This window comes from Macaca fascicularis, chromosome 8, assembly GCF_037993035.2.
Source record: "Macaca fascicularis isolate 582-1 chromosome 8, T2T-MFA8v1.1".
Taxonomy (NCBI): Eukaryota; Metazoa; Chordata; class Mammalia; order Primates; family Cercopithecidae; genus Macaca; species Macaca fascicularis.
In genome coordinates, this window is record NC_088382.1 from 114,147,377 (window position 1) to 114,160,014 (window position 12,638).

Sequence of the window (12,638 nt, forward strand, 5' to 3'; positions counted from 1 at the left end):
GTAAATTTCATTTCACATAACTTTATATGGAAAGAAAATACTAATTCAACTTGAGCTAACTTTTCCCTAGGTTCAATGTTTGTATGAAAAAATAATTATGCAGTCCGTTTGGAAAAGTATAATCAATCCATGGGCATGCAAGTATCAGTTTTATCTTATGAGAATTTCTCCATGTTCCAGTTACTTCATTCCTTATTACATGCTGCAAAAAGCAGTAATAATTTTTATAGCCAAATATCACTTCGTAAGATACCAGGTGGCTCTCAATATTTACCATATAAGTCATGCATGAAATTTAAACATTACAAAAAATGACTTACCAGTTGACACTCCTGAAATATGCACATTTTCAGAATGTTCTGCAAGAGCACCATTTCCTAAAATTAAACATAATGAATAAACTAATATCCAAGATAAAATTTTTCAGAACCTCCCTTTAAAAGAGAAACAATTACATAGTGCTCCTTTTAATATTGAGAAGCTAAAGTTTCTTATAATAATCTTCAAAACAATCCTAGGAAGCTCAAAATCATAAGAGTAATGGGGAAAACAAACATTTTGGAAATCTCAACAATGTAGTGTTATAGATAAAGGTCGAATAGATAGATCTGATCAACACCAGAAAGAATTTTCTATCAATTAATAATCAAAAGGGAAGTCAGTACTGCTACAAGAAAAAAAGAGAACACAGCTTGTTAAAAATAGCATTCCCCTAAAAGCGTGTCCAAATCAGCCACACCGTTCTAACAATCTTAAGTATTGGGAATATTTACTCCCTCAAATTAATGTAAACAATGTCTTTTCAAGTATTTGTCTTAAAATTTTGTATTTTATACATCATTAGTTCTAACTCATTAGTTGGATCTGGCATCACAACAGCTCAGAAACCGAGCAGACAGAGAAAGAATTCTCCTTGGAGTCAGGTGGGGAAGGAAGCTAGTCAGAAAAAACTTAGAAGACAAAAGCAGAATTTTCTTTCATGGTTGAGAGTGGAGAAAATAGCAAATATTATAATTAACAACTTTTTGTTTACAACTACCACACTTCTATGATTGCTTGAATATTGTATCGCAACCCCCACTCCAATGCACTAAGCTATAGGAGAACTGAATTTGTGTTTATTTGCCTCCCCCCGTAGGCACAGTTTCTGATACAGAAGAGGCGCACAAATAGCTGATAGATGAATAAATGAGGGATGTCCTGGTGATTAAAATGAAATCATGCCCATTAAGCACTTGACATAGTGCCTGGCACATAGCATTGAACAGGTGTTGATTTTTGTACCTGTGTAAAGTATATTATTATTATTACTAAAGAAAAAATAAGAGTGATAAAACAATATTTTTGGTTCAACTACAGCTATACCCTTCAAAATGAAAACATACATTATGCTTCCCTCAATTAAGAATGAAACAGTGAAAATGATGAGATACGTGGGAGGGCCATATTAAGTATACAAATAAGTGATTATATTCATTTTAAGTACTGTGCATTGATGCAAAAAAAGGCACAATTTCTTTTTCTCATTTATTGTTAAATGCCACACATATAGAATTGAAATGACTAGAAAGACTGTACCCATTTCTTTACAACACACCATTTATAAAAACAGGCAGCAGAAACAAAACATGAAACTGATTCAATAAAATACCTAACAAGGTTTGCCAAAGGTCAGTATAAACTGCCTAAATCCTTGCCACTCACGAGTAGACTAGCAGTACTGGCCACCTTGGGAGTGTGTTAGAAATGCAGAGACTCAGGCTCATTCCAGATTATGGAATCTGAATTTATATTTTAACAAGATCCTCCTGCACACTCAGTGATCTACATGCACATTAAAGTTTGAGAAGCACTGGTAAGGTTTGGGCTTAAACCTTCTACTTCTATATTATACACAGCTACAAATCATAGCTATGTAATTTGTGATAGCAACATTTCCAATATCCGGAAGATAGCATATTATGCTCAGGAGAGTTTTAATATCAGATTTTACTTTGTAAAAAAAGAGACAGGGTCTGACTATGTTGTCCAGGCTGGACTAGAACTCCTGGACTCAAGCAATCCTCCTACCTTAGCCTCCCGAGCAGCTGGGACTACAGGAGTGTACTATCACACCCAATTAAGATATATTTTAAACATGAAATTTTTCCAGTTGGGTAAACAGAGCAAAAATAGAAGGCAAAAAAGCAGCATAATGTAATATTGAAGATTGTGGATTCTGAGCTATATTGCCAGGATTCTAAAACCAGCTCCATTACTTATTTGGTGTGCAAGTTACCCAATCTCTCCGTGCCTCAATTTTATCTTTTAAAATGGAGATAATACCAACCTCATAGGGCTTAGTGAAATTCTTTATTATCAGTAAAAAAAAAAAAAATCTAAAACTATTATCAACATGCACATGAATAAACAGTCTTATAATAAAATAGTCAATAAACAAATAATTATATGTGTACTAATTGGATACACATATTAAATTAAAAATGTTTCAGATGAGCAGTAAAGTATGATTTAATTTTAACTTTAAAATTATGTATGTATAGTTTATAATATGCAGATGTTAAACATGTCATGTGTATGTCTATGCATTTACATAAACACTGATGAGCCTAAGGGTATATACAAACTGTGGAGGAAAACCTCTGGAACTGGAATTAGAGAGGAAGTTTGAATTGTATACTTTAGCATTGGCCAAATTTGTTACAAACAGGCACAGATTTCTTTAAAAATTTTATTTATATTACAAAAAAAGATAAACAGGTGAACAGAATATAGTTCATTCCCATCATTCTGGATAAACAGAAATGTGATAAATATCATGCCAATTATAACATATTAAAATTTCATTGAAGTATTAATGATTTTAAAAACTGGTTAACCCTTTAAAACAGAAAACATGATACTACTAATTTCCCATACATTTACTCTAGCTTAAAAACAATCCTATTTAGAAGTTAAAAAAAAAAATCAATGATAACTTCTGTTAACATCAAAGTGATGTTTCTGCTTCTGAACATCACTTGAAGAAGTGGGCTACTTAATTTATGTGTACTGCCATTCTAAAAAATATTTTTACAAAGATGTCTTTTTTGTAAAAAAAAATACTTTTTTACAAAAATACTTTTCAATCATTTCTAGGTTTCCAGTAGATAGCCCAAAGAAAATTGCTTTGTTAATACAAATTATATCCTCCTTAATGCCCCTCTCCCAAACCCCAAGAATATTTCATACGTACAAATATGAACACCCGCCACCAATCTTACTATGACTACAGTGTTCAAATGCAGTCATTTCAGATATCTTTTCAGACATCACCCTTTAGAGATAGCAAATACTAAAAAAAAGTCTGATGAAACATTACTTATTTAACTACACATTAACAGCTAATTATGTAATGAAACAGTTAAGTAGATAAACCCTAAAAAAGATTTTTCAACTACGAAAAAGTTTCATTATCACCTAAATCAGAAAATTGTTATGACAATTTTTTGGTCTCACTAAACACCAACAAGTAATCAACCATTCCCATTTATTGCTCTGTAGTTTTGACTGCAATATGAGAGAGAATCGACTAAAATAGACGCTGTTTTAGGAAAGAAACTATACAACAGTGATATGGAGTTTGAGTTCTCGAGTCAGACTCCTGTAATAAAACCCCAGCTCTACTATTTATATAGTCATGAACTTCAAATGACTTCTAAGATTCAGTTTGCTCACTTATATAATGGGGATGTTATCGTAAGAGAATGTCTAAATTTATAGTCTCTGCATCCCTGTTGCTTTATTATCTTTCTGTCTTCTTTTATATATTTGTGTCCTTCTTATTTAAGAACTAAAGTTCTTAAGAATAGCTAATAAATACACCTGAGATTTGATATATATGTACCAGCCAAATCCTAAGTGCCTTACAAGAGTTCACTCAGCTAATCCTTAAAACAACGGTTCATTTTACAAATGAGAAAACCAAAGCTTCTAGCAGTTTAGTAATTTTTTTTCCAAAGAGCTAGTAACTGGATGGATTGAACATTCAAATACATAGTCATTAAAAAGTCTGTATTCCTCACCTCTTAAAAAGAATTCAGGCTCAATACTAATTCCCACGACATAAAAAAGTTTGTGTTCCTTGCTTTTTTTTTTAAAGGATTCAGACATGAATATACTTCTTGCTTATATAAGAAATAGTGCTTAGCTCTCAGAATTAAAATCTACCTGCCACAGCATTCCAATTTATAAGAAAAACATTGGTTTAAAAGTTAAATGGCAACTATAAGAAACGAAAATGCTCAGCTTCCTACAATTGCTTTTCTACTTCTCAGTGAGAGTAGTTATCAAACATAAACACATATATACACATACAAACCAAAAAAGCAAAGATGGTTCTTATTTTATTGTACTTAAGGAAAAAGTTCACAATCCTAATAGGGCTTGTCAAGCTCTCCACAGTCCGATTCTTCCTAACTACTTCTAAATCTTTCTCTCTTGTGACCCACTTTCCCATTCTATCTCTTCTTTCCAGTAATAATGGGTGTCTTTTAGAAAGTATCAACTGTCTCTCTTGCCTTTGGATTTTCATTAAACATTATTTCTTTAGGGAGATATCTCTTGATTCTCCCATACTAGGTTAGGTCATTCTGTTACAGGTTCCTTTAGTATCTGACACTGTCACTTTCTGAAATTTTATCACATTTGTTTTATCTGTGTAATGCCTATATTCCTTACTAGATCTTAATTTTGGGGTGGGGGGAGTATTCTGATGGGACACAGCAGGGTTTTGTTTTGCAACCCCAATAACTAGCACAAAACATAACACATAGCAGGAATACTTAAGTCCATATAAGTAAGAGGCGTGCCGAGTCCCTGCTCCTGAAGAGTTGGCAATCTGTTGACAAAATAATTGAAAATATGTAAAACAGAAGCAAACAAAATATAAAACAAAATATAATTAGCAAGCTTCCTATTCAAGGGGAAAGCCTACAGGCTTTTCTTCTAAAAGTAGGGATGAGGACAGGAGTGGCCACTATAGTTACTAATATCAAATGGTGCAATTAGACAAGAATTGTTAAAAAAAAAAAAAAAAAAGTAAAACTGTGTCCATGTGCAGATTATATCTACTTGGAAAACCCAAGATAGTCAATAGAAAAATAACTATAAAGAACAGGAAAATTTAGTAAAGTAGTAGGATATAAAATAAGCATACAGAAATCCAAAGCGTTTGTAAATACAAATGACAGCCAGTTGGAAGACATGGCAGAAGACCCCATTTTCAGTTGCAACGAAAAAAGATTTAAAGAAAAAAACTCATGAACTGCTGCTGGTTATAAAAGAGGAAGTAGCAATAGATCAGCAATTTTGCTGTGAACAATTAAAAAAACAGAAAAATACGTAAAAAAAATGCAGACACTGGACAACAGGTAGTGTAAGACTGTGATCCCTGAGAAAAGGGAAACAAATTAAGGTGAGTCCTATTACTGCCCTTTCTATCTGGAGACTTCCTGGATTCTGGCATATTGAGGGAGAACCCAAGCAAAGCAGGGAGATCTTGCTAAACTGAGGAGACAGAGATGAGAGTTTAGAGGGGCTCAGGCAACAGAAACATTCAGAGTACCAGTATCAGTTTTTTAAAAGAACAACAATGAGAAACACACAAAAAAAAAACAAAGAAAAACTCCAAAATTTGCATCACAGTCCTAGTCTTAGGCTGAATGTCAAGCTGCACATGGGTAAGGTAACACCTTAAGAACAGATGTCACCTATTAAGAATAGGCAAAGAATTGCTGCTGAAAGCTTAAATAAACCCTTCCATCCCACAAATCTGGAAGATGCTAAAGTTCTGACCAGCAAGAGAGAACTCCGAAGCGGAGAGACCTTGATAAATGCATGGGTATTAGTAGACCAGGAAGTCCACCCACACCTTAGGAGTAGGGCTAACTTAACTGCCAAGTAAAAGCTACTCTGTAATTATCCTAGCAAAGCTTTAAAACAAGCTTCAACTAGAACTCTCAAAAATTGCCAGTGGGAATATAAAATAGTACAACCACTTTGGAAAACAGTTCTTTCAGGATGAACATATAGATATATGACCTAACATATAGATATATACCCACACCTAGGTAAGGGAAATGAAAAAAGAATTCCAAAAACATAGAGTAAAAGAAGAAACACAAAAGAATTCATTCTGTATGATTCTATTCTATAAAGTTCTAGAACAGGAAACAATAATCTCTAGTGACAGAGAAATCAGTGGTTGCCTGATCTCTCTGTGTGTTATTTTGTCAGGCTGTGTGCTGGCTTCCTCATCAGCCTGACAGAATAACTACAGCACTTCCAGGTACCACATCCAGGGGAAGACAGAGTATTTGTATCTCATCACTTACAACCAAAAGCCTTGATATTCATTCTGTTTAGAACAGCTTAGGTCACATGCCCACCCCTCTCAAGGAAAACAAAATGGAATATGATGATAGACATAAGCCTAGAGTGAGGTGTTGAATTACATTTTCTGAAGCATTTAAGGGCATTGTTAAAAAGAGAAAAAAGATAACTGGATGGTAGGCAACCAACAAATAGCTACTATAGCATTTCCCTTTCAAATAAAATCCAATGCCTTGTCGTTGCATTCAGGATCTACATTGTATAGGCTCCAGATATACTTTTCAATTTTAAATTCCCATACTTCTTGTGCACCAAACACATTAGTCTTCTGCCCTGTTTAAAAAAACAAAAACAAACACAACCACCACAATCCACAACCACAAAATTCCTCTTTTCCCTGTACCTTCACTTACTAAACTTTCAGAGAAATTTCAAGGCTCAACTAAATGTTACCTCAGCCATAAAGCTTCTGGAGATCAACCCAACCAGAAGTAATTCTTTAAAACTCCTATGGTCAACATTTTGCATCCTTTAATGAATGAATGGATTCAGGCATTGACTATCAATAACTGCTAACATCAGAAAAAAAGGACAGTGAGACATCACACATCATGGGCCTCCTAATGGAAGAACACAGAGGAGGAGAAACCTGAACTTGATCAAGCCTCTATCTAAAGCAGCAGTGACTAACAGAACTTCCCACATGATGGAACTGTTCTATCAAGGCACTGCCCAATATGGTAGCCACTAGCCACATGTAGCTATTAATCATTTAAAATGAGCTTTGTACTTTAGCAACTAAATTTTTTATTTTATTTAATTTTAATTAATTTAACCTTAAATTTAAAATAGTTAATGTGGCTGACGGCTACTGTATTAGGCTTTATAGCTCTAAATCCATTTACCAGTTTACTGAAAAAGCAAACAACAGAGGACCATTTTAAATCACATTACAGAGGAACACTCAACAAACTCCAGAATGAAAAACTCTAAATTGTTTCAACAAATATATATATTTTTAAAGTTGTGGAGGAAGTCCACAGATTGAAAGAAGCTTAAAGGAAGTATTGAATAATTACAAATTGTGGACCTCATTTACATTCTGATTCATAAACAAACAGGACATTAATGAGACAACTGTAAACACAAACCAGTTTGGTTTTATAAAACCAAGGAAAAATTAACAATCGTTCCTAAGATAATGGCATGGCACTTAAACTGATTAAAAAAGAAAGCATACTTGTTCTTTTAGAGATGCATTCTAAAATATTACTGGATGAAATGAGGTCTGGTATTTCTTCAAAATATGCAGAAGAATTTAACAGCCTAGCAAGGAGGCAGATTGGCTCTGGGTTAGTAACTGCTGTTAGGGCCTAGGTTTTGGGTACACAGGGGTTCATTATCCTGTCCTATCTATTTTCACAAATATTTGAAATTATCCATAAGAAATTTTTTAAACAAAAAAATAAAACCCTCTGATAGCATATTATACAACACACAAAATATTCTGGATTTGAGATTTGTACAAATGACTTATGAATCTTAAAACATGTAGGTGAATTAAGATCATGGTTAATATCATAAGCATTGTTTTATTCCCCTTCAGTATCTTAATCTAGTATAACATATGCAAATTATGCAAAATAAGTATTTCCAATAATTACAGTTTTAACTTTCTTATTTAGTTTTTTGGTAAGACAGCATTGTAAGGAAACTTATAGATAATTCATGTCAAATTATGTGAGAAGATAAAGAAAATGAGGGAGGAGGGCTCAAAACCCAGGTCCCAGAATCCTCAAATCTAATATGTTGTAGCCTGATCATCACTTTTTATTTGTGAAGATATATATGCAGAAAACAAAGCCAGGCAAATACATATTTCTTTTTTACTACCTGTATGGCCAAACTCCAAGGTAGTTTGCCAAAAAGGCAGGCTTGATAGTGGAGGCCTCATTTTCCCGGTGTTACATGTCGGCAGGCCTAAAATCTAGAATCAAAGTGTGCAGAGTGGCCCCTTTCTCATTGATTGAGAACATTTTCAGTGAATTTTGGCCCTCTGCTCAATAAGGTAAGGGGGGGGGGGGTTCTATCCAAGAAGGCTGGTGTCCTCTTATAAGAAGAAGAGATACCAGAGATCTCTGTCCACACATGCTATGTGAGGACACAGTAAGAGAAGAGGCCATGTGAGGACACAGTAAGGAGGACACCACATGCCAGGAAAAGAGGCCACATCAGAAACCAGCCCTGAAAACACCTAAATCTCGAACTTCTAGCCTCCAGAACTAAGAGAAAACAAATTTCTGTTGTTTAAGCCACCCAGTCTGTGGTATTCTGTTATGGTAGCCCAAATAGACTCACACACCTACCTTCCCCATGTAGGTCTAGATGAAGATTTTCGTGAATCCCTTTTAAGTGTATGACAAATTCAGTACATTCTTCTAAGGAAAGGCTCCATAATGTCTAACAAATACCTACAATGAGATGTTTAATTTTGTAAAAAAGGTTAAGAAATCCCTGAGAAAAAAGATATTTTCCTGATTGATTTAATTACTGGTATCCTAAAAGTATTATTTCTGTAACTTTTTAATTGGGCCATCCATTATGTATTTATATGAACTAGCCTTGAACATATTTTCCACTTAAAACAATAGTAATAATTATTTATAACATTACTTTTAATGAAAATATACATTATAATTTTTAAACCCCATTCTTTTGTTGTTGTTGTTGAGATGGAGTCTTCCTCTGTCACTAGGCTGGAGTGCTGTGGCGTGATCTCAGCTCACTGCAACCTCCAACTCCCTGGTTAAATAAAGCAATTCTCCTGCCTCAGCCTCCTGATAGCTGGGATTACAGGCACGTGCCACCATGCCCAGCTAATTTTTGTATTTTTAGTAGAGACGGGGTTTCACCATGTTGGCCAGGATGGTCTCGATCTCCTGACCTCACGATCCGCCCACCTCGGCCTCCCAAAGTCCTGGATTATAGGCGTGAGCCACCGCGCCCGGCCAAACCATATTCTTAATGGACCTTTGGGAGTTCAGTGTTTTCATATGTTTAGACTTCCTGTAGTATTATGTTAGTAAGATTTTATGTTTGAAATGTCTTGGAAATAAGCATATAATGACAACGAACTACTATGTTGTTTAAAGTACAAATACTAAACAAACACAAGCTCCTAGTATTCAAAGAATGAATCAGGTCCCTTAAAGAACATGCAGAGATCTTATGCATCCTACTGCTGAGCACCTCAGTGAGTGTTCATACAGATGAAAATCATCTTCTCTATTCTAAAATTAGCTTGAGCTACTGATAAAAGAGCTCACAACATAAACTGAAAAAGGAATTTTAGGACTACTAAGTTCAAAGGTTCCTACCTATGACTATGGTTCACAAGAATGAATATGAGTTTGAAAGAATTCAGAACTCCAGGAAAAAAAATTACACACCTATATTTCTTACAGTAGCAGCTTTATTGAAAGATATTTTATATCACAAACTTCATTTTTCATGTGCATAATGGGTGGTTTTTAGTACATTCAGGAAGTTGTACAACCATCACCATCACCATCTAATGCCTGAACATCTTCATCACCCCCTCAAAAAACCTTGTACCTATCAGCAGTTATTCCCCCTTTTCTCATCCCTACATCCCCTAGCAACAGCTAATCTAGTTTTTCTGTCTGTATGGATTTGCCTATTCTGGTCATTTCAAATAAACGGAATCATACAATACATGGTCTTTTGTGTCTGGCTTCTTTTACCTAGCTTTATATTTTCATGATTCATCCTTGTACCATGACTCAGTACTTCGTTTCTGTGGCTGAATAATATTACATTATCTGGATATATCACATTTTATTTACATATTCACTAGGTGACACATTTAGGCAGTTTCTACTTTTTGTGAATAGCATTGCTATGAATATTTGTATACAAGTTTTTATATAGACATATGTTTTCAATTCTCTTTAGTATATAGAGAGAGTGGAACTGGTGGGTCATATGGTATCCCTATGTTTTCCTTTCTGAGGAACTGCCAAACTATATTCCAAATGGCAATGCCATTTTACATTCCCATCAGCAACATGTAAGGGTCCATTTCTCCACATCCTTGACAACATTTATTATTGTCCATCTTTTTCAATTTAGCTATCCTATGGGTATGAAGTGATATATCATTATGGTTTTGATCTGCACTTCCCTAATGAGTAATAATGTGGCTCTTTTCATGTGCTTATTGGCCATTTATGCTGTTCTTTGGAGAAATGTCCATTCAAATCCTTTGCCCATTTCTTAATTGGCTGATTGTCTTTCTGTTATTGCTGAGTTGTAAGAGTTCTTTAGACATTGTAGATATTGATCCCTTGGTTAGATACATAATTTGCAAATATTTTCTCCCATTCTATAAGGTGATTTTTCACTTTCTTGACAGTGTCCTTTGAAGCACAAGTGTTTTTAATTTTCAGAACAACCTAATTTACCTATTTCTTCTTTTGATGCTTGTGCTTTGGTCACAGTTCGTAATTATACAGTTGACCCTTGAACAACACAGGGGTTGGGGGTGCTAACCCTTCTGCATAGTTAAACATTTGCATATAACTTTTGATTCCCCCAAAACATAACTTCTAGAAGCCTATTGCTGACTGGATGCCTTAACAATAACATAAACAGTTGATTAACACATATTTTCTAAGTTACATGTACTACAGACTTTATTGTATTATTCTTACAATAAAGTTAGCTAGAGAAAAGAACATGTCATTAAGAAAATCACAAGGAATAGAAAATGTATTTACGGTTCATTAAGTGGAAGTGAATTACTGTTTTCATGGTGAGTAGGCAGAGGAGGAGGAGGAAGTGGTAGAGAAGGAGTTAGTCTTGCAATCTCAAGAGTGGCAGACGTAGAATGAAGTTAGGAGAAGTTTGTGAAAGATACACATATGCGTGTGTTTATAGAATACACATAAATATATATATACACACACACACACATATACACGTATACCTAAAGAAGCATGCAAAAAGACAATGAGTGCTGTTACTCAGGTATTTATTCTCATTTAAGGAACTAAACTTTTATATACTTAAGTACAGGCACACCTCTTTTTATTGCACTTTGCTTTATGATACTCTGCAGATACAGTGTTGTTTTTCTGTTGTTTTGTTTACCAAATTGGAGGTTTGTGGCATCCCTACATGGACCAAGTCTATCAGTACCATTTTTCCAAGATAAAGAGGTCTAACTCTCCTGTTATAGGCTAATGCAGCTTGTGACTTTAAGTTGAAGCTAATGATTATTTACCATTCCAAAAATCCCAGGGCCCTTAGGAATTAAGCTAAATCTACTCTGCTTAAACAAAGCCTGGGTGACAGCACATCTGTTTATGGCATTGTTTATTGAATATTTTAAGCCCACTCTTGAGACCACCCTCTGAGAAAAAAAAGATTCCTTTCAAAATATTACTGCTCATTGACAATTCACCTGGTCACCCAATAGTGCTGACGGAGATGTATAAGGAAATCCACATATTTCCATGCCTGCTAACACAACATCCACTCTGCTGCCCATGAATCAGGAGTAATTTCGACTTTCAAGCCTATTATTTAGGAAACACATTTTGTAAGGCTATGGTTGCCACAGCAAGTCATTTGATGGATCCAGGCAAAGTAAATTGAAACCTCTGGAAAGGACTCACCATTCTAGATGTCATTAAGAACATTCATGATTCATTGGAGGTCAATGAACTGTGACCTAACACGAGCTTGGATGAAGTTGATTCCAACCCTCATGTATGACCTTTGAGGTGTTTCAAGGCTTCAGTGGAGGAAGAAACTGCAGAGTGGTGGAAATCGCAACAGAACTAGAATTAGAAGTAGAGCCTGAATATGTGACTGAATTGCTGCAGTCTCATGAGAAAACTTTAATGGACGAGGAGTTGCTTTTTAGGGATCAGCAAAGAAAGTGGTTTCTTCAGATGGAATCTATTCCTAGGGAAGAGGCTGTGAACACTGTTGAAATGACAACAAAAGATTTACAATATTACATAAACTTAGTTGATAAAGCAACAGCAGGGTTTGAAAAGACTGACCCCTATTTTGAAAGACATTCTACTGTGGGCAAAAGGCTATCAAACAACATCACATGCTACAGAGAAAGCTTTCATGAAGGGAAGAGTTCACTGATGTGACAAACTTTATTGTTGTCTTATTTTAAGAAATTGCTACAGCTACTGCAACCTTCAACAACCACTACCCTGACAGTC

At 34.9% G+C, this 12,638-nt stretch overlaps 1 protein-coding gene across 2 annotated transcripts in view; it reads right to left on the bottom strand.

Moving 5' to 3' along the window:
• The window catches only part of LRP12 (LDL receptor related protein 12), a 91,865-nt gene that overhangs the window by 40,201 nt on the left and 39,026 nt on the right, over positions 1 to 12,638 (bottom strand). The window contains exon 2 of one of the 2 annotated variants that reach the window (XM_005563903.5): positions 321 to 377. The exons of the other annotated variant lie outside the window; for it this stretch is intronic. Coding sequence (XP_005563960.1) covers positions 321 to 377 — 57 coding nt within the window. The remainder of the gene's footprint in view (positions 1 to 320; positions 378 to 12,638) is intronic. 2 annotated transcript variants of the gene reach the window in all.